General features: G+C 44.3%; 1 protein-coding gene across 2 annotated transcripts in view; it reads left to right on the top strand.

Moving 5' to 3' along the window:
• The window catches only part of URI1 (URI1 prefoldin like chaperone), a 211,327-nt gene extending 192,948 nt beyond the window's left edge, over window positions 1-18,379 (top strand). For both annotated transcript variants that reach the window (XM_033941954.1, XM_033941953.1), the window contains 2 exons: window positions 6,199-6,442; window positions 17,526-18,379. In XM_033941954.1, coding sequence (XP_033797845.1) covers window positions 6,199-6,442; window positions 17,526-17,711 — 430 coding nt within the window. In that variant the 3' untranslated portion in view covers window positions 17,712-18,379. The remainder of the gene's footprint in view (window positions 1-6,198; window positions 6,443-17,525) is intronic.
• Window positions 18,380-20,451: the final 2,072 nt, after the last annotated feature.

Here is a 20,451-nt window from a genome sequence, read left to right as displayed (position 1 = left end):
ATAAATTGCTAATAAATTGAAATGAAAACCAAAGGATTGTGAATCAAATTGATTCTCTGACAATACAAAGATTCCAACCTTTAAAAATGATGTTACATAGTTCAGGCAACTTTATAAAGAGTTTTTAGATACTAAAATCTTGTTATTAAGGTTTAATTGACGTGCTGGCACTTTGAGGAAATTCTTTGGTTTTGTGCGGCAGTTTGGGCACTCGGGCTCAAAAAGGTTAGCCATCACTGATATATCACCTCACATATGCACAAGCACATCTCAGCTTTATCAACTTTTTTGCTCTTATGTTAACTCACATATCAGGTCATAGGCAGCATTCACTAGAGTACCTTGACACATTCTCTTGATATATTATGGTCATACATGCATTCATACCTACAGGACCCCTGAGGAAGACCTTTCTGGTCGAAACATGGACCGTGTTTGGTCCTCTTCACCGACCTAACTTGTGGATGCACTTCATTGCCTTTAGACTGTGAATAACTTTTTTCACATCAGTAAAGCTGACATCAGTAACATCAGATTCCATAGTTTGTTTTTGCTTGGATTTCTACTTCTCTGTGGATTCAAGGGGTCAATTTCTTGGGTTTCTTCTTTAAACTTCCAGGGCTCCACATTCATTAATTGTGTTTTTCCCTTTCCAGAACCAATCAGGTTCTTCAGCCACAGAACGTCTACCACAGTACCTAGAGAATGACACGGGGACCGTTTACCGCGATAAACCACGGGTCACCGCATTAAATCCGCAGGAATGGAGACATTTGCAGGAATGGGGACAAGACCTTTCACTGCCCCGCGGGAATGGGGACAAGACCTTTTACCGCCCCGTGGGAGCGGTGAAAAGTCTTACTCCTGTGGTAAAAAAAATTGCGCCTGTGTCAGACTCGGCATCTTCTCCCCAGCTCCTCTTGCCCCTATTTTACCTTCAGGAGCCAGCCATGCCACGATAAAGACAGAAGTAACCTAAAACCAAAGCCTGAGACCAATGTGATTTGAAGAATAAAATTACCAAACAACAATAAGAAAGAAAAAAAATTTATTTTATATTTTGTGATTAGAATATTTCAGATTTGAAATATGTATCCTGCTAGAGCTGGTATTAGACATAACTGGAGACCGCAAAGTCCAGGCTGTGCTTCTTTAGCTTCCAGCTGGCTTAGAACTCTCTCTCTGAACAGGGGGCAGTTGCCCTAGTTGCACTCCCCTAACATTATTCTTGCTATGTATGACTGTTAGCTTGATTTTTCTGTGTAGCATTCTGTAGTAATTTGGCTTGTTCAGTTTTCACAATAGTGAAGGGGATATTTGTGAAAGGGAGGGGAGTTGGGTTTTGTCAAACCTTGCTTAGTTTTATTTGTGTTTATAAAATGCCAATTGTCAGAAGAGAAGCTTCCGCCCACACACACGTGACTGCAGGGCGGCACAGACAGACTTCGCTGGCATCAGTTTCTTTTCTAAAGCTCTGCGAAGGTAAGGGGAGGGAGATAGATTTGGCCGGAGGGAGGGAAGGGACTGCAAGCCTTCCCTCCCTTAAGTTTCTTTCGCCGCAAAGGTAAGGGGGAGGGAGGGAGATTCTCGGGCCGCTGAAGGGCGGTAAGGTGGCGAAAGGGAAGGGTGGATGCTGCGGTGAAGGGGACGGTGGGGACGGGGCGATGAAGGGGATGGCGGGTTTGGGGATGGGGTGATGAAGGGGATGATGGTCCAGTGACGGGGATAGATTTTTTTCCCCATGTCATTCTCTAACTGTACCATCAATGCTGATAATTTTGTCAGTTAGACCCAGAGGGTATTGACTATGCTTTTTTGAGGCTTCCTTACTTCCCTTGGAATTTCTCACCCTACTGACCACTTCAAGCTCAGACTTCTACTCCAACAGATTCAACTTGGAGGACTAGGAGTGGCTGTAGGCGAGGAGGAGGCCACTTACACATGTTATTAATGATGATCTTATCTCTTTCCAAGCTAACCTGTTTTCATCTATAATCTAATCTAATCTAATCTAAACCTTAAGTTTATATACCGCATCATCTCCATGAGAATGGAGCTCGACACGGATCTGTCTTCATATTTTCTACACCTTTTACAGGCCTCTGCCTATCCATTTAAGGATACATGACTCTCTTATTCTTGGGCAATGTATTACCTATCTAGTACTGCTGATACCACTGCTTCAACTCCTTGAAATATACCCGGTATTTTACATTGTTTGCTACTTTCTATGGAGTAAAAATATGGCACCTATTTACTTTAACAGCTCAAGCCTACTTGATTGCATGTTCCTACTCCTGTACTGAGTTATATTTATTCATTAGTTTCAAGTTCCATTGTTTACAACCATATAGCTTCACACCCCATTCATTATGATAGCCATATGATCTCATTCATATATTAGGACCTACCATGTACACAGTAAATACTGTGCTCTCCTTAAAGCTTCAATGACTGCTCTGTTGGATTCTGGTTTGTGTAGTACTATGCTTTATTACCACACTACGTATTCTCTAGTTTCTTCCACTGTATCATCCGCTCACATACCTCAAGCAATATGCATTCTCCCCTTGCTTCTTCTACCTGTATTTCTACAAGGCATACAGAATGCTTTTGCTTCCAGTTCTTTCCTACTAGCCTAGTGGACTTTCTATTCCACTGCAAATTTTTTTATCTTGTACTTTTGTGAAATTCTTATACCGTCATGTTTGCTCCAATTTGGATAATCCAACTTGTTGTCTCTTTATTAACCTCAATTTTCAACCTCTGGTTGCACGATTGTTTCTCACATTCTTCTGCTACCTAACCAATATCATTCTTCCATTGGTGGCCCTAGCCTTGTTTCTTGCTTCTAAGCTTTTAAACAAAGTCCTAAGAAGCCATTCTAACTCACAGGATCATATGCCTGTTTCCATTTTAGTTCTCCTGAGTTTTTGATCTTTGGTTTCATATTGTCTTCAGTTGAAAAAAGTTAGCTCAGAGGTAAAGTCCTGGTATTTGGTACAAAGGTCTAAGGTTAAAATCCAAGTCACTCCCAGTAAGTACATATAATATTTTCTTTCACATCCAGAAGAACTTTGCCTTTACTGTCTGATCTCTTTCTGTTTTCCTACCTACTAGAACCCATCCCGTCATTCCATAATTAGCTTCCTTTACTGTATAGTTCCTTTTTGATATGATCCTCCACCAATTGCACTCAGGTTCATGGTTGTTCTCTTCCTTGCAGTAGAACCTGAGGCCAGATGTTTCAGATAAATTCATCTCAAATATTGCTTTTCAACCATATTGCTCTCCCTGGACTTCCTTTGCTTATTTCATTAATGGGAGTATTCCATTACTTCCATCCTCTGTTCACTATTTCTTCAGTAGCTTCTAATCTCCAACTGTTCCTACTTTTGTTAGTCCCCTGTTTTCCAGCAGATATCTTGACAAGTACTACTTCTACTTGGAAATCCTCAAGCACTGGCTCTCTTCACTTTACAAGACATACCAGAGCTCTCAAGTAGCATTGGGGGTACTACTGCTGACATATAGCCTCACCCCCAGTCAGCCAGTTTTTCATTCCAACTTTTCTACATTCTCCCGTCAATAGTCACAGATTTTCTCTCCTTCCTATCTTTTTTTCCAGTTTTAGCCTATTTAAAGGGAATTACTCTACATTACTATATTTAAAGGGAATCTCGCTTCCATTTTGCTTTGCAGCTTTCCCTTTTGTTTCCCATTTGTGGCGACCTAGGACAAGAATGGCTTCAACTAGTCTTTTGGTCCGGTCACCCTTAAACTTGCCTCTTGCCAGCATCCAATCTACTGTTTCTTCCTACATCTTTCTGGCGTCTCATTCTCTTCTGCCCGGATTTGCCAGCCACTATGAGGTTGGCTACTATTCAGAGCCAGAACAAACCAGGAGAAAACAAAACCACAGATACAAATACAACAAAACAAAATGGAATTGTCCAGATCAGAATGATGTGCACTACAAAAGTGTCCTCCAACTCATCTGATAATATAAACAGTTGGTATTATTTAAAATAGTTTGTATAATTTAAAATTTAAACATAGGAGAAGAGAAAAGAACATAAATGCATAGATATATAAAACATTAGCTATAAAATAAATAAATTAAAAACACCAAAAGGAATTAATCAAAACATAAAATGCTCAGTGACCATCGACATCTATGAAATCTATTTCATGATTCACAAGGTATGTTTAAATTTTAAATTATACAAACTATTTTAAATAATACCAACTGTTTATTACATAATATGTGCTAATTTTTATTGAATATGATATAATTTTTATTAAATATGATATAATATGTGCTAATTTTATTTAATATGATTCATTATTTATTATTATTTGATATCTTAGTATTGTCTAAATGTGTTTATAATGTATTTATGACATACATTTTTTTGCATTACTATATAACTTTGGTCTTGACGATTTCAATTTATATTCATCATTCACTTATATGTATATATATGTATTCATAGACTCCTGAGGCAGGCCTGTTGGATGAAACATGTACATGTCAAGTCATTGAGTCATAGAGTTGTTTGAATGTACCATTATGACATTGGAGGAATAAAGATCTTCATATTATCAGATGAATTGGAGGACACTTTTGTAGTGCACATCATTCTGATCTGGACAATTCCATTTTGTTTTGTTGTACTATTCAGAGCCTCCATACACATTGGTTTTGCTGGGTTTTTCCCTTTCACTCTTGCTCAGGATGGTGGTATACCTCATATTAGTCCTCTCTTCATTTCCTTCCCTTGCTCTCTGTCTACTAGTATCAGATAGTATATCTGATTTTATTGCATGGCAGTTAACCATTTATGTTTTCTTTGGCGGCCAACTCTCCCTCCATCCCCTTTAGTTAAGCTAGGACGTCCCATCTGTGAGAATAATCTGCCTGCTTGTCCTAGGATAAAGCACAGTTACTTACCATAACAGATGTTATCTGGGGACACCAGGCAGATATTCTCACATTCCATCCACCTCCCCTAGTTGGCTTCTTCACTTGGGCATAGAACTGACGACCTCACGAACTGACGTCAGGCGGGAAGGCACATGCGCGGTGTGGACAGTCTCAAAGCTTTCTAAAACTTAAAGTGACAATACACTTTAGCACTGTCCATACCGGGCTCCGTGGATGATGTCACCCATCTGTGAGACTATCTGCCTGCTTTCCCCGGAAAGCACCTGTTACGGTGAGTAACTGTGCTATATGTGCCGCTGTCTCTGGGCAAGCCAGTCTAGCCTGCCAAACCAGGCTAGTTTCCCTCAGTGCTGTACATTGCCATGAGGAGGACCTAGGTTCCGATTTTGGCCAGTACTTTGTTCTCCAGCTGACTGGAGTTGGAGATGCCACAGTAGTAGTACTCACAACCCATGGGGATATGGGAAGAGTCTCTTTCATTATTTGTCCAGTTTCTGGAGGCAGCTGAGGTTTATGACCCTTGGCTGAGATCTATGTCTACAATGGCTGGGACGAGGTAGGGAGGATATAAAATAAAGGAAAAATATAAGTAGTCATGAGGGAAAGCCAGTGGTGCTGTAGTCAGTAGAGACTAGTCCCTAATTGCTGGAAGCCCAATAGAGCAGGTGAAAATTTCCAGGTCAAAAAATGAAAATTCTATGTGTATGTATGTTTGTGTCTGTCTCTTTATCTGTCTATCTGTAGATAGATTATAGTTTATAATATAGATATTATATATTTATAGACATACACGTAAACATAAAACATGGAAAAACAACCCAGAATTAATTTCAGCAATGAAGTATCATTACAAATTCATAATTTGAGGAGAGGGAAGTTTTCAAACTCTGCATTTTGACAAAGGCTTCATATTTCTTGCATGCTTTGTATGAGTTGTCAAAATATTTAAAAAATGCATTCTTTTACTTTAGACTTGCTGTTGTAGATGGTGCACTTTTCTCTGTGTGGGTAGATTTTTGAAAAAAGCTGCAGACAGATTTTAAATGGAATTCACATGCCTACTTTTCCTCCTGAAAAGCTTCTGTTTTCAATGTGATTGAAACTACACATGTTTTAGAATGACAAATGAACTTTTAGCCATATTGAGGCTGAACAATTTTTAGTCACCTAATTTGTACAAATAAAATGTTTTGAAATTTGTCATTCCTATCCTTATTAATCTATTATATCTCCTTGTTTTCTTTCTGTAGAGTCTTTGTTGATGTTGTGAATGGGGAATATGTCCCTCGTAAATCAATTTTGAAGTGTCGGAGTCGAGAAAATAGTGTTTGCAGTGATACCAGTGAGAGCAGCACTACAGACTTTGATGACAGACGTGGGTTTCTGAGGAGTCATAGCTGTGAAGAGGCCATTTTCAGTGACACTAGTGAGGGTATCCTGGAGGAAGAGGAACATTCTCCCCCAAAACTTTCACCGTTATCAGGAACATTTGAGGTAAAGCTTTGGCATGACTTATTTTTTATTGTCCCTTTGTCTCCATTCTTGTCTCTACTTGGCCATCTTCCCATTTCTCTGGTATTAAAAAATCTCTTGCCTGGACTTAATACTTTTCTTGCCGCCATGATCAACATTAGCCAAGCCACTGGAGCTTTCCTGACCCTTGGAAACTGAATGTAATGCATCCAGTGCTAAAGAAGTATAACCTTCCCTCTTGGGATCTGTTGTGTTACTGCTCCACTTCTAATTTCCCATTTGTTTTCAACTTAGCTGAAAGGTTTGTCTTATTCTATCTTGTCAAATTCACCAAGCAAAAATAATTTGTATCCCCATCAATAAGACTTCAAACCTAATTTCAGCACTGAAACTTGTTTAACCTCCATGGTAAGTGAATCTGCAATGTTCCCCCGTGAATTTGCAGTTCGCGAATCGTGGACTCGCTCATTCATTCTGCTCTAACCGCCTCTTCCTGTAGTAAAGATGGGCCACACCAATCAGGAGCTATGTGTCAAAGCAGCTCCTGATTGGTGTAGCCCAACTTTACTACAGGAAGAGGAGGTCGGAGCAGACCACGAGTGATTTTCTTCATCCGCTGGCGCTCCAGCTGCCCTCTCCTACCTCTCCAGCTGCCCTCTCCTGTCTCCCCTGCCTTTTGACAGGTGAAAAACCGCATTCATGGTTTTTTGAAATTCACGGGGGTTCCTCGAACAGAACCCCCGTGAATTTCGGGGGAGTACTGTATATCTATAAGCACTCTGAATGCTTTTCATTGTTTTATTTTGTGGTACTTATGTTTTATAATTCTAGTTTTTATTTTGTGCTGCAGGCTGTTTGCTTTGTGTTCCTCATCTTCATTCTGAGCCAGCTGACTCCGCCCACTGCCTCCCCGTTACTACTCCACTTTCCATCTGCTTTGTCTTTCTCGTCTTCATATTGAGTCGGCTGACTCTGCCTCTTACCTCCCCGTTACTGCTCCACCTTCCATCAGTGAATATATTTTATCTGTCAGCTGCATTCATGCCAAAGGCGTGCATTTAAGGAGCAGGTCTTCTTGGATCTCAGAATCTTGCCAGTGTATTATTCCTTACATTTTTCAAATGGTTTGTCCCAGATGTCTGGAAACATGCATTAGTACGTCTAATCGTAAAGAAAACACCGCTTGATCCAGAATCTCCATCAAATTATCATCCAATCTTGAATTTTCCTTATCTTTCCAAAACTACGGAACAAATAGTTTTTAAACAGCTTTCTGATTTTGTAGAATCTAAAAATATTCTTCATCCTAGACAGTCAGGTTTTCGTCCTGGTCACTGTTGTGAAACAATTTTACTTACTCTTCTGAATTTTCTACAGTTATCTTTGGATAAAGGCAATGTTGTTTGATATGGTTGATCATTCTATTCTTTCATCTAATCTAATCCTTAGGTTTGTATACCGCATCATCTCCATGTTCGTAGAGCTCGACACGGTTTACAGTAGGAGAAATAGGAAGGAACTACAACAGAGGGTTGAGATAGACGTGTGAAGAAAATTTAGAGGACTTGGGATGCCAAGATATGAGTTTCCTTGATTCCTAAGTTGGAGGGAAACTTACATTTTTTGAGAAAAGCCAGGTTTTTAGATATTTATAAAATTCTGGTATTACAGGTAACGAATTGAACGAAGTTGTCTTAAGGAGTAAGGTCTTGCTTAAGTAATCAGTTGTTTTTTTAAGTACTTTTTTCAGATCAACAATCTAAAGATTATCCCATTATTTGTGGGGTACCGCAAGTTATCCCAGGACAAGCAGGCAAGTATTCTCACTAGTGGGTGATGTCATCCGACAGAGCCCCGATACGGACATCTTGAAAGCATGTCTTGCTTGAAGAAACTTAGAAGTTTCGAGATGCCCGCACCGCGCATGCGCCAGTGCCTTCCCGCCCGATGTACCGGGCGTGTCTCCTCAGTTCTTTTCTTTCCGCGGAGCTGAGAAGTTCTCTTCAATCTGCGCTGACTGAATTTCAGTTTTTCTTTGCCTTCTTTGACCCGCGTTTTGGTTTATTTCTTTGAATTCACTTTACTTTACTTTATTTAAAAAAAAAAAAAAAAAAAAGTTCAAAATTATTTCTTCCGGCGGTTCGGCCGGCCCGGCCTCGTGGCTGCGGCCTACCTCTTTCGACATTGCAGCGTCGATTTTCCGGCCTATGTCACGGCCAATCACCGGTTTTAAAAAGTGCAGCAAGTGCCAGCGTGCGATTTCGTTGACGGACCCGCATCGACGCTGCCTTCAGTGTCTTGGTCCGGACCACGTTCCGAAATCGTGCAGGCCTTGTTCCACGCTCACTGCGCGCTCGTTTAAGCGGCGTTGCTTACTTTGGGAGTCGATGTTCAAGATGGAGACTGCCAAGGATCTGTCTGCTTCTACATCTGCTGAGGTTTCACCGATTCGCTCGAAACCTGCATCGACGACTTCCGCATCCGGCATCGTGAAGCCAGCATCGTTTACACCAGCTGCGGCTTCCAGTTCCGCTGCGGCGCCTGCCTCTGTCTCTTCGGTTCAGGTACCGCCTTCCACTGTCCTCCCGTGGTCATCAAGGTGCCCAAAGCTACTAAGCAGAAGCACTTGGCCGCGAAGGAGCGCGAAGACCGTGCAGGAGGACCCCCTTTCGGTGCGGATCCCTCCATATCGGCTTCGCTTCGATCCCTGCTGGAAGCTCAGTTTGTCGAGCTTATGCAAACTATGGGACCCCGGCTTATCGCCAACATTCAGGGTCCCTGAGGGCGGTCCGCCCCCTCCCCCTCCCCCTCGCCGTTCGATCTCGCTGCTCGACGAGGGGGATCGGCGGAGGGCGGCGGATGCCTCCAGGAGGGCTTCCCTTCCTGATATGCCACCTTTAGAGCCCATTACTCCTCCAAGGCAACAGGGCGCTGGGACGGTCCCTGATATTCGGAGTCCTGGGCATACTGTATCGCAGGAAGAGTTCTTCCGCACTCCATACCAGACTTGGGTGGTGCTGCGTGAGTCCGCGTCCTTGCCACCTCTGCGATCCACCGCTTCGAGCCCCATCCATTCCTTAGAGGCTTCGGGGGATCGTGCGATGCACAGAAGTTCTCGCTCCCCATCCCGGCACCGGGAGGGGCATCGTTCTCGTCATTCATCTCGACACTCCTCACGTCCTTCGGAAGTGTCCCCACAGAAAAAGATGCAACGTTTGGGATACTCATCGTCCGATGTTTCCCAACCGGAGGGACCAGAGTATGAGGAACCATCTACCTCTTATTCTCCATGCCGGTCTCAGCTCTCCCTAGACCCGGAGGCTTCCACTTCGTCTAGTCCGTCTCGGCGGCCGGCCTTGGCGGACCAATTGTCTTTCTCATCTTTTCTCCGACAGATGGCGGATGACTTAGATGTGACTTTGGATACTGGATCTAAATATTCTAAAGAGTATTTGGATACGATGCATTTGCCTCACCCTCCGGCGGAGACTCTTCGGCTTCCTTTGCATAAATTGCTGGACCAGACTTTCATGCGCTGTTTTGAGACACCGTATTCTATCCCTGCGGTTCCCAGCAAGCTGGATGCTCGATACCGCATCGTTCACCACAAGGGGTTTGAGGGAGCTCAACTTTCTCATCAGTCTCTGCTGGTCGAGTCTTCTCTCAAGCATTCTCACCCTTCCCAGGTCTACGCTTCTGTGCCTCCGGGCAGGGAGGGGAGAACGATGGACAAGTTTGGTAGACGAGTTTACCAAAATTCGATGATGGCGACTCGAGTACTCAATTACAATTTCTTCTTCTCTTCTTATTTGGATTTCTTCTTGCCGGTCCTCCGCAAGTTCGTCCCTTTCATCGATGCTGAAGCTCGTTTCCAGTTTGAGGAGGTGGTGGCAACCCTGTCCCAGTTGCGGCTGCAGCTGATGCAATCCTCCTACGATGCCTTCGAGCTCTCGGCACGTGCTGCGGCCTGCTCAGTCGCCATGCGTCGCCTGGCCTGGCTTCGCACTATTGATATGGATCCGAACCTCCAAGACAGATTGGCTAATGTGCCTTCTGCGGGAGCGGATCTATTCGATGAGTCTATCGAGACTGTCACTAAAAAGCTTTCGGACCACGAGAAGTCTTTTCAATCCATTCTGCGTCCTAAGCCTAAGCCTCAACAGTCTCGTCCATCTAGACCGCCTCAAATCTACCAGAGGCGTTATCAACCAAGACAGGCTCCCCTAGCGAGACAGCCTGCGAAGAGGCAGCCTCCACAGAAGTCTCAGCAGAAGCCTCAGATGCCGGCTGCACCCAAGGCCACTCAGCCCTTTTGACTCTCTTCCAGGGAGCATAACCGACGTTCTGTCTTCCCTTGTTTTTCCCATCGGGGGTCGACTCCACCATTTTTATCATCAATGGGAGTCGATCACCTCGGACCTTTGGGTCCTTACCATCGTAAGAGAGGGATACTCTCTTCATTTCCAACGGGTCCCCCCGGACCACCCTCCAAGAGAGTATCCTTCCAACTCGATGCAGACCGCTCTTCTTCTACAGGAGGCGCAGGCTCTGCTTCGGCTTCGAGCCGTCGAACCGGTGCCAGTAGATCAGCAAAACCGGGGGTTCTACTCCCGGTATTTCTTGGTTCCGAAGAAGACGGGCGATCTGCGTCCCATTTTGGACCTTCGAGTCCTCAACAAGTTTTTGGTCAAGGAGCGGTTCCGCATGCTGACCCTTGCCTCTCTCTACCCCCTACTCGAGCAGAACGATTGGTTATGCTCTCTGGACCTCAAGGAGGCCTACACTCACATCCCGATTCATCCGGCCTCCCGCAAGTTCCTCAGATTTCGGGTGGGACATCTACATCTGCAGTATCGAGTGCTTCCATTTGGCCTTTCCTCTTCGCCCAGAGTCTTCACGAAGTGTCTGGTGGTGGTGGCCGCTGCACTCCGGAACATGGGTCTTCAGGTGTTTCCATACCTCGACGACTGGCTCATCAAGGCCCCGTCGGCCCCAGAGGTCATTTCGGCGACCTTGACCACGATTTGTTTTCTGCAGAGCTTGGGCTTCGAGATCAACTTTCCCAAGTCACATCTTCAGCCCACCCAGACTCTCCCCTTCATCGGGGCGGTCCTGGATACCATCCAACTTCGAGCGTTCCTCCCTCCTCAGCGCATGGATGCTCTTCTTCTACTCTGCCAGTCGGTGTCTTCTCGCCCGTCCATCTCAGCGAGACACATGATGGTCCTCTTGGGTCACATGGCATCCACAGTTCATGTGACGCCTTTTGCCAGACTACATCTCAGAATTCCTCAATGGACCTTGGCATCTCAGTGGACTCAGGTCTCCGACCCATTGTCCCGACACATTGTAGTCACTCCTGCTCTACGGCAGTCTCTTCTTTGGTGGATGACCTCTTCGAATCTATCCAGAGGTTTGCTGTTTCACTCTCCTCCCCACCAGAAGGTTCTCACGACCGATTCATCGAACTATGCATGGGGAGCTCATCTGGATGGTCTTCGCACTCAGGGGTTCTGGACCAGTGCGGAACGACTCCATCAAATCAATCTTCTGGAGCTCAGAGCCATCTTCAATGCTCTTCAGGCTTTTCAACATCTCCTTCACGACATGGTGGTCCTAATTCGCACCGACAATCAGGTCGCCATGTATTATGTAAACAAGCAAGGAGGCACGGGCTCGGCCTCCCTTTGCCAGGAAGCTCTTCGAGTCTGGGATTGGGCGGTCCGCCACAACACCTTCCTCAGGGCTGTCTACATTCAGGGGAAGGACAATGTCTTGGCAGACAAATTGAGCCGTCTTCTCCAACCTCACGAATGGACGCTCAATTCCAAACCCCTTCATCAGATATTTGCACAATGGGGGACACCTCAGATAGACCTCTTTGCAGCCCCCCACAACTTCAAGCTGCCTCAGTTTTGCTCCAGGATCTACACTCCTCTCCGCCTCGAGGCAGACGCCTTTCTACTGGAGTGGGGAAATCGCTTCCTTTATGCGTTTCCTCCCTTTCCTCTCATTCAGAAGACTCTGGTCAAGTTAAGATCAGACCGTGCCACCATGATCCTGATTGCTCCTCGGTGGCCCAGACAACCTTGGTTCTCCCTTCTACTTCAACTCAGCAGCAGGGAACCAATACTTCTTCCAGTGTTTCCTTCACTGCTTACTCAACATCAAGGTTCACTGCTTCATCCCAACCTGCAGTCTCTCCACCTGACAGCTTGGTTCCTTTCAACATAACCCCTCACCAGTTCTCTCAGGCTGTGAGGGAGGTCTTGGAGGCTTCCAGGAAGCCTGCTACTTGACAATGCTATTCCCAAAAATGGACGAGATTCTCGACCTGGTGTATTTCCAATGCTACAGAACCTCAGAAAGCTTCTCTATCGTCTGTATTGGACTATCTTCTACACCTGTCCCAGTCTGGTCTCAAGTCTACTTCTATACGAGTCCACCTGAGTGCTATTGCGGCTTTCCATCAGCCTCTACAGGGGAAACCTTTGTCTGCTCATCCTGTGGTTTCCAAATTTATGAAAGGACTTTTTCATGTCAATCCTCCTATCAAACCTCCTCCTGTGGTTTGGGATCTCAATGTTGTCCTGTCTCATCTTATGAAGCCTCCGTTTGAACCTCTCAAAACGGCTCCTCTTAAGTATCTCACCTGGATGGTGGTTTTCCTGGTGGCCCTCACGTCAGCTCGCCGAGTCAGTGAGCTTCAGGCCCTAGTGGCAGATCCACCCTTCACTGTATTCCATCATGACAAGGTGGTTCTCCGTACTCATCCAAAATTCTTACCTAAAGTGGTCTCTGAATTTCACATCAATCAATCCATCGTGCTTCCAGTGTTTTTTCCAAAGCCTCATTCTCATCCTGGAGAATCTGCTTTGCACACTCTGGACTGTAAACGTGCTCTGGCTTTCTACTTGGATCGCACAAAGCCACACAGAACTGCACCTCAACTTTTCGTCTCCTTTGATCCAAGCAAGTTGGGACGACCTGTATCGAAGCGCACCATCTCTAACTGGATGGCGGCTTGTATCTCTTCCTGCTATGCCCAGGCTGGATTATCCCTTCCCTGTAAGGTCACAGCCCACAAGGTCAGAGCAATGGCAGCCTCTGTAGCCTTCCTCAGATCGACACCGATTGAGGAGATTTGTAAGGCTGCCACTTGGTCCTCGGTTCATACCTTCACCTCTCATTATTGTCTGGATACTTTCTCCAGACGGGATGGACAGTTTGGCCAAACTGTATTACAAAATTTGTTTTCTTAAGTTGCCAACTCTCCCACCATCCCATTGGGGTTAGCTTGGAGGTCACCCACTAGTGAGAATACCTGCCTGCTTGTCCTGGGATAAAGCAATGTTACTTACCGTAACAGTTGTTATCCAGGGACAGCAGGCAGCTATTCTCACGTCCCACCCACCTCCCCTGGGTTGGCTTCTCAGGCTAGCTACCTGAACTGAGGAGACACGCCCGGTACATCGGGCGGGAAGGCATTGGCGCATGCGCGGTGCGGGCATCTCGAAACTTCTAAGTTTCTTCAAGCAAGACATGCTTTCAAGATGTCCGTATCGGGGCTCTGTCGGATGACATCACCCACTAGTGAGAATAGCTGCCTGCTGTCCCTGGATAACAACTGTTACGGTAAGTAACATTGCTGTTCAGTACTTGCTCCAATTCTTTTCAATATTCTTTTGAGTCCATTAGCACTTCTGATACAAGAACAAGGTGTCAAGTTTGTTTTTTTTATGCCGATGATATTTTATTGCTTCATGTGACAAATTCTGTTTGTCCAGATGTTTCCCATATAAATAATATTTTAAATTTAATGTCTAAATGGTTGACTGAAAATAAGTTGCATCTTAATTTCTCTAAATCTTTTGCCTGTTGGATCATGGGCAAGAATAATACTCCAACTTTATCACCTATTAATGTCTAAGCCACTTTCTTTGGTTACTCATTTTAGGTATTAAGGAGTTATTCTTGACGAGCATCTTTCTTTAGAACATCAAATAACAGTAGTTAAATCCTGTTTTTTCTCTTTAAGACTTACTTTGTTCAATTCATTCACTTATAGATAAGGAATCAATAAAGATATTTATTCTTTGATTCTTTCAAAATTGGATTAATGTAATGGTATTTATGCAGGTTTACCCCAGACTCAGATTTGAAGATTATAAACTGTTCAAAATATAGCAATTTGTCATCTTTCTAGCGCATCACGCTATGATCATCTTACACCTTTATATCTCCAATATTATTGGCTTCCAATTCAGTTTCATATTCAATTTAAAATTCTTATTTTAACTTTTAAATCTATTCGTTGTAATAGTCCATCCTATCTTTCTTTACTTATTCGTCTTTATTACCTAACAATAGTTTTGCGTTTTTTGAATGATCAGCGTCTTCATATTCCTCCTGTTAGTACTGTTCATTATGAACTTACTAGAGTGAGAGCATTTTTTTTGTCTTTCATCTTCTCTCTGGAATTCCCTTCCATCTTTAGTGCATCTTGAATCTACATATGTGGAGGGGCATAATAAAAAAAAAATGTCTAAGTCCCCTTTTGACCTAAGTGCCTCCATGTTCATCAGTTTAATTGCCCAGACCGCCTAAAAGCAGGATTCTCTAACCGACATCTGTCATAAACAATGCCGGTTACAGAATCCTGTAACTATCCCGCCCCCCCCCCTCCAATCACGGCAGGAGAGATGCCTAATATCTTCTGCTGCGATCCCTCCCCGAACCTCGCAATTATTGGCAGGAGGGAGCCCAAGCTCTCGTGCCGGCAAGAACCACCCCTCCCTGCAGCAATCAACGGCAGGAGGGATCCCAAGCCCTCCTGCCGGACAACACCCCCTGAACCCCCTTCCCTCCAACCCCCCTGGACTCCCCCCACCAGCCGGCCGGGTCCTCCCTCCCTCAGGCCGGCAGGCCCGCCTTCCTCCGAATGGCACGACTCCCCCTTCCCGGTGCATTGTGGGATGCACTGGAGAGGGGCCTAGGACCTGACTGGTTAGTGGGGGGAGGGGGTTGTCTGGTAGGAGAACTTGTGCTCCCTCCTACCATTGATCAGTGCGGGGGGTGGTTCTTGCTGGCTGGAGGGCTTGGGCTCCCTCCTGCTGTTGATCATGGGTTCGTAGGGGGGGGGGTTCTTGCCGGCAGGAGAGCTTGGGCTTCCTCCTGCGGTTGAACTTGGGTTCGGGGAGTGGTTCTTGCCAGCAGGAGGGCTTAGGCTCCCTCCTGCCTGCCAGTAATCGTGAAGTTCAGTGGGGGGGATCGCGGCAGGAGAGATTAGGCATCTCTCCTGCCGCGATCAGCTCAGTGGCCCGATTCAAATTTATACCTGTTTTGACTTGGTCTAAGTCAAAATGTATAAGTTCCATCTGGCAACCTGTCAAACCTTTTTGGTTATGGCTACCAGACGACTAAAGGCTCCTTTTACTAAGCTGCACTAGCGGTTTTAGCGCACGCTAGACACTAACGCCTCCATTGAGCTGGCGTTAGATTTTGGCGCTTAGCACGGGGTTAGCGCACACGGCAATGTAGTGCGCGCTAAAAACGCTAGTGCACCTTAGTAAAAGGAGCCCTAAGTCTAGGTCGGCCCACCTTTCGCACTATCCACTCTTCTAAAAACGCCCCTTTTCGCTCTAGGCGTACAGAGGCAGGGTAAAGGCCTAAGCTAATTTTAGATACGTCTAAAACCAGCTTTGATTATCGGTACTTGGACGATCTGTCTTTTTTATCATCCAAGTATCGACTTAGGCCACTTTTTGTATGTTTTATTTTTATTATTATGAGCCCCTTAAGGTTTAGAACTTTGTTAAAGACTTATCTTTTTGAACAAGCTTTTTCCATTCAGTTGGACAGCTCTGATATGGTTCGGATTTACTAGCAATACAGCCAATAATTTTTAATTTAATTTTTTTTTCCTTTTATTTTAATTTGTTTAATATATTTTTGTGATGTATGTGTTTGACTTTTATTGAGCGATATGTAAATGTTGTCAGCTGTACCGTTTTAAACTGTCTTAGTTAAGGGGTATATTCCTTTTGTATTTTTAAAATTACTTTATATCCTCAAATATAAATGAGATTTTTGGGCCCAAAAATGGGGGTCTCAGTGTATATTTGGGTCAGCGCTCACCTTCCCCCTTTCTTAGCCTGCTGTAAGATCTGGTGGTCCAGCAAGGGGCCGAGATAGAAGGAATTTCTCCTGCCTCCTGTCCTGGCCGATTCTTAACAACTCTTACCTCCCTCCCTTCTCCCTGGTTAGTAAAAATCGTACTTTTCAAATCCCTGGTAGTTCAGCGGTGAACTGGGGCAGTAGCGATCTTCCTACTCCTGTCCTGTGCAGAGCTGCTATCTGAATGGCTGCCATGAGTTCCCGCAGTCTTGTGATGTTGCTGTGAAAACTTGCATCAGCCATTCAGATAGCAGCTCTGCATGGGGCAGGAATATAGGAAGATTGCTCCTGCCCCAGTTCACCGCTGAACTACCAGGGATTTTAAAGGAATGCTATTTACTAATCAGGGAGGTGGGTGGAGAGTGAGTTGTTAGAGTCAACCAGGACAGGAGCCAGGAGGGATCCCTTCTGTGCTGGCCCATTAAGGCTTACAGCAGGCCTGGTGGAGGCCTGCAAGACATCGGGGGGGGGGGGGGGGGTGAGGTGGGAGGAGACAAGGTACAGAGCCTAGAAGGGTAGGTGAGGGGAGTTGGATGCAAAGCCTGGCAGTGCACTTGAATATAAACCCCTCAGTTTATATTTGAGTTATCCTGGAGGAGGTTACTTCAGTTTATATTCAAGTCAGTTTTAGAGTATATACAGTAATATTGTTAATGAGAGAGCATTATTAGAGTGCTACTTTGATCAAGTAGCATTTTTAATGTAGTCTCTCATATTCAGATTTCTATGAATAAGCTATATTTGAAGGTTAATGGCAATGTAGTTACAAATGCCTGAAAATAATATTTATTTGAAGATATTTTATATTTTTGATTAACAGAAATAATGATTTTAATATGACTAATAAGTGGCAGTAACCTTCTGGGCATAGCTGCAAATTTTCCATTTTTTTATTGACTCATTTTGAGTTTTTCCATTTATCTTCTAGGCTTTCTCTGGTACAGTTGTAGAAAAGGTGCCTTTCTCTCCTTCAGCACCACATTTGAACATTGGTTATCCTCTGCTACCTACAATTCCTGAGCGGAAATCAGAAGAAGTGTTTTCTGAAGTCTCGGAAGAAAGTACAAAGAGGATATCAAAATTTAAGGCTGCAAGATTACAGCAGAGAAAATAGCAGTCACCTACATTACAAAATGTTTCATTTTAAGATTCAGATTTTTTCCTGAAGGGAATAATGCATAAGGCCGGTTATATTGCCTCAGTTTTGTAAGGAGACATCCTCAGTTAAAATTAGTAGTGTTTTTCTGCTGGCCCCTGTAGGGAACACTTGAAGAAGGAATGTAATATATAAAATCCTTTAATATGCAATTTGTTACTTTAATTCTATATACAATACTCTTGTCACCTTTCTATAAGTTTTCCTTGCCGTAGTATCCTTGCAGGTCACATGGAATTATCTTTTGAAGAATATGACTTTAAAAAAAGTTCATTGTCTTTTTTTTAACTATTAAATGCAGATAGATGTGAACTAGCTGTAATAAAGACTAGTGTGGCGCTTGGAATATTTTTTTAAAATATCCTGGAAAAAAGTGCATTTCATGATTTGAATTGCTTTAGTATTTTAAAGACAGTCTTGCATCCCCATTGTTTAACATTTTGCATTTGGATGGCCTGTTGAATCAACCCATTTCTACAATATATTTGTAAAGCTGTGAAAGATATATTGCTGTACTGGCATCTAAAACAAGACTACTTTAAGTCCTTTGTAGGGACATTTCTTAGATGGGAAATTGGTATTTTGTAAAACTGATTTTTTCCAAGTAAAAACCATGTGAAACTTCATTTTTCTTGGTAATTTGATTTAAATAGAAAGAAATGGTAAAGTAAAATATTTTTTATTGTAGTTGTGGAACATTTTATTACTGAGTATACTAAAGGCAGCTTTTATAGCACAATTTATTGTACTTATGAGATTGTAAGGGTATAATTTCAGCAATGTCTCTTTCCTTAGCAACAGCAGCAGATGAATCCAGATACCAATGGGATAGCACACATCTAGCAGCAGGCGGACATAGAGAAACTGATTAACAGGTGGTCCTATTGGCTGGCACTCCTCCTGTATCTCCAGTATGCTCTATCTCCCAGCAGGTGATGGTCGCTATTCGAATAGCTCCTGGATTCTGGCTGTGACTAGAATTTTATTTTCTCCTGTTGAGGTTTCTCTTCAGTGAGCTGGAGATGCTATTTCTCCTATTGAGATTTTCTCTTCAGTGAGACAGGGGTGTCCGGCTGAACGGTGCCGGCTTTAGGGGTTACACCTGTGCCCCCCCAGGTCCCTGCCTCACCCTCCCTCCATTGCTAGAGGGTCTGACTGGGTCTCAATTTTTTCTTCTTTCCCTTCTTTGTTTAAAAAAAAAAAAAAAAAAAAGGGAGACCACAGTTACTACATTCTGCCCTGTTAGTACTGCACAACCAGCTCTTACTGGCTTCAATCGGCCCTAACAACAAGCTTGTGAGTATGTATGTGTTTTTTACTGTTGTTTGAACTTCAGGCTCTGTTTGGGAGTCTTAGTACTGTGGGTTCGGTCATCATATATTTAAGGAATGGATATTTTATTGAGGCTAAGTTTTATGACTAGAAATCCGTTGAGGGAGCTGAGACTTTCCCGCCCTTTGCATGCACGAGCTTGGTTTCCTTGTTGGTTAGAGGGTGGCAGTAGCGGTGCGATTTCATGCTCGCACTTGTTCTCGTTGGATTTCAGTGCAGCAGTAGTAGTCCTGTTTATTCCGAGGCTCTCTTTTGTCGGTGTTTGTCATGGCCATGTGCAGCTGATTATGCAGGTGCCGGTTTATAGCAGCGCGCATGAGATGGGACATGTTTTTTCTGGCGCTGTGGGAAGCACCGCACCATTCTTCTAGTTATTCCCCGAGTCTGATTTTCTTTCTATTGAGGCCGCGGCAGAGTAAATTTTGCACGGCTTGAATCCGACTATGTTTCTAGGAGTGTTGATACAGTGGCCACGTGTCGGCGAGAATCAGGCGTGCGCTTGGGTCTCTGGTGATGGCGAGAGAGCTGCAGAGTTCCGGTAGTTTATTTCCAGCTGACTTTGGTCAGGGTATGCCGCGGCTTCTCTCCTTTCTGGTTCAGACAAGTTGTATGCGTTTCACCAGCTTTGGGACAAGTTTGGGCAGATTTATATGTCTATGTTTAATCGGACTCTGGGGTTAGCACTCAAGGGAATTAACAGAGAGACTCTGACCTGTGCTAGGTCACCCAATCTCGGTTTGTCTCCGGACTGGGTCGACATACAGCACAGTGAGATCAGCAGTAAGATAGTGCCCTGTATTTCACACAGGTATCTCATTGTCTCTCTTGGGGTCCCTGCAGATTGAGCCTTTGTCTGTTGGTAACTGTTTTTCTTATTTGGGCCTCTGTGCTGCGCTGCATGTGTCTAGTAGTGGCATAGGATATATATGCCTAAAGTTTTATATGGTTTATATATGCCTAACTGTTTCCAAGTTCGGGCTGTCTCTATGGGCATAATGACACTTCGCATCTTCCTGCAGCCAGGACTCTCTTTCTCTATTTCTGAGAGGGCCTGGACTTCAGATTTCCATGCTTATCGCACTGGTTTCTCCTGTCGCCATCTTCTCATGGCACATGCTAGACAGACCCCCCGACCAGACAGGAAGGGCTGTGCAGCTCCTTCTAACCAGGAGCCAGTTACCTATTCTATCAAACCCGTGGAGGAGTGCGCACTTTGTGGCTGTTAGCCTCATCCCTGAAGCTCTCATTAGTGATGTGAGCATTGTCTGATACCTGTTAGGATGCTGTTGTTTTCCACGGGGCAGTAGATGCAGCATCTTGATTGCGTCTAGTACGTATTCACTTTAAAGAACATACAAATTTCGCT

Source organism: Geotrypetes seraphini, chromosome 4, assembly GCF_902459505.1.
Source record: "Geotrypetes seraphini chromosome 4, aGeoSer1.1, whole genome shotgun sequence".
NCBI classification, from domain to species: Eukaryota; Metazoa; Chordata; class Amphibia; order Gymnophiona; family Dermophiidae; genus Geotrypetes; species Geotrypetes seraphini.
The sequence above is the reverse complement of the archived record's forward strand: the minus strand, read 5'-3'. Positions and strand labels throughout refer to the sequence as shown.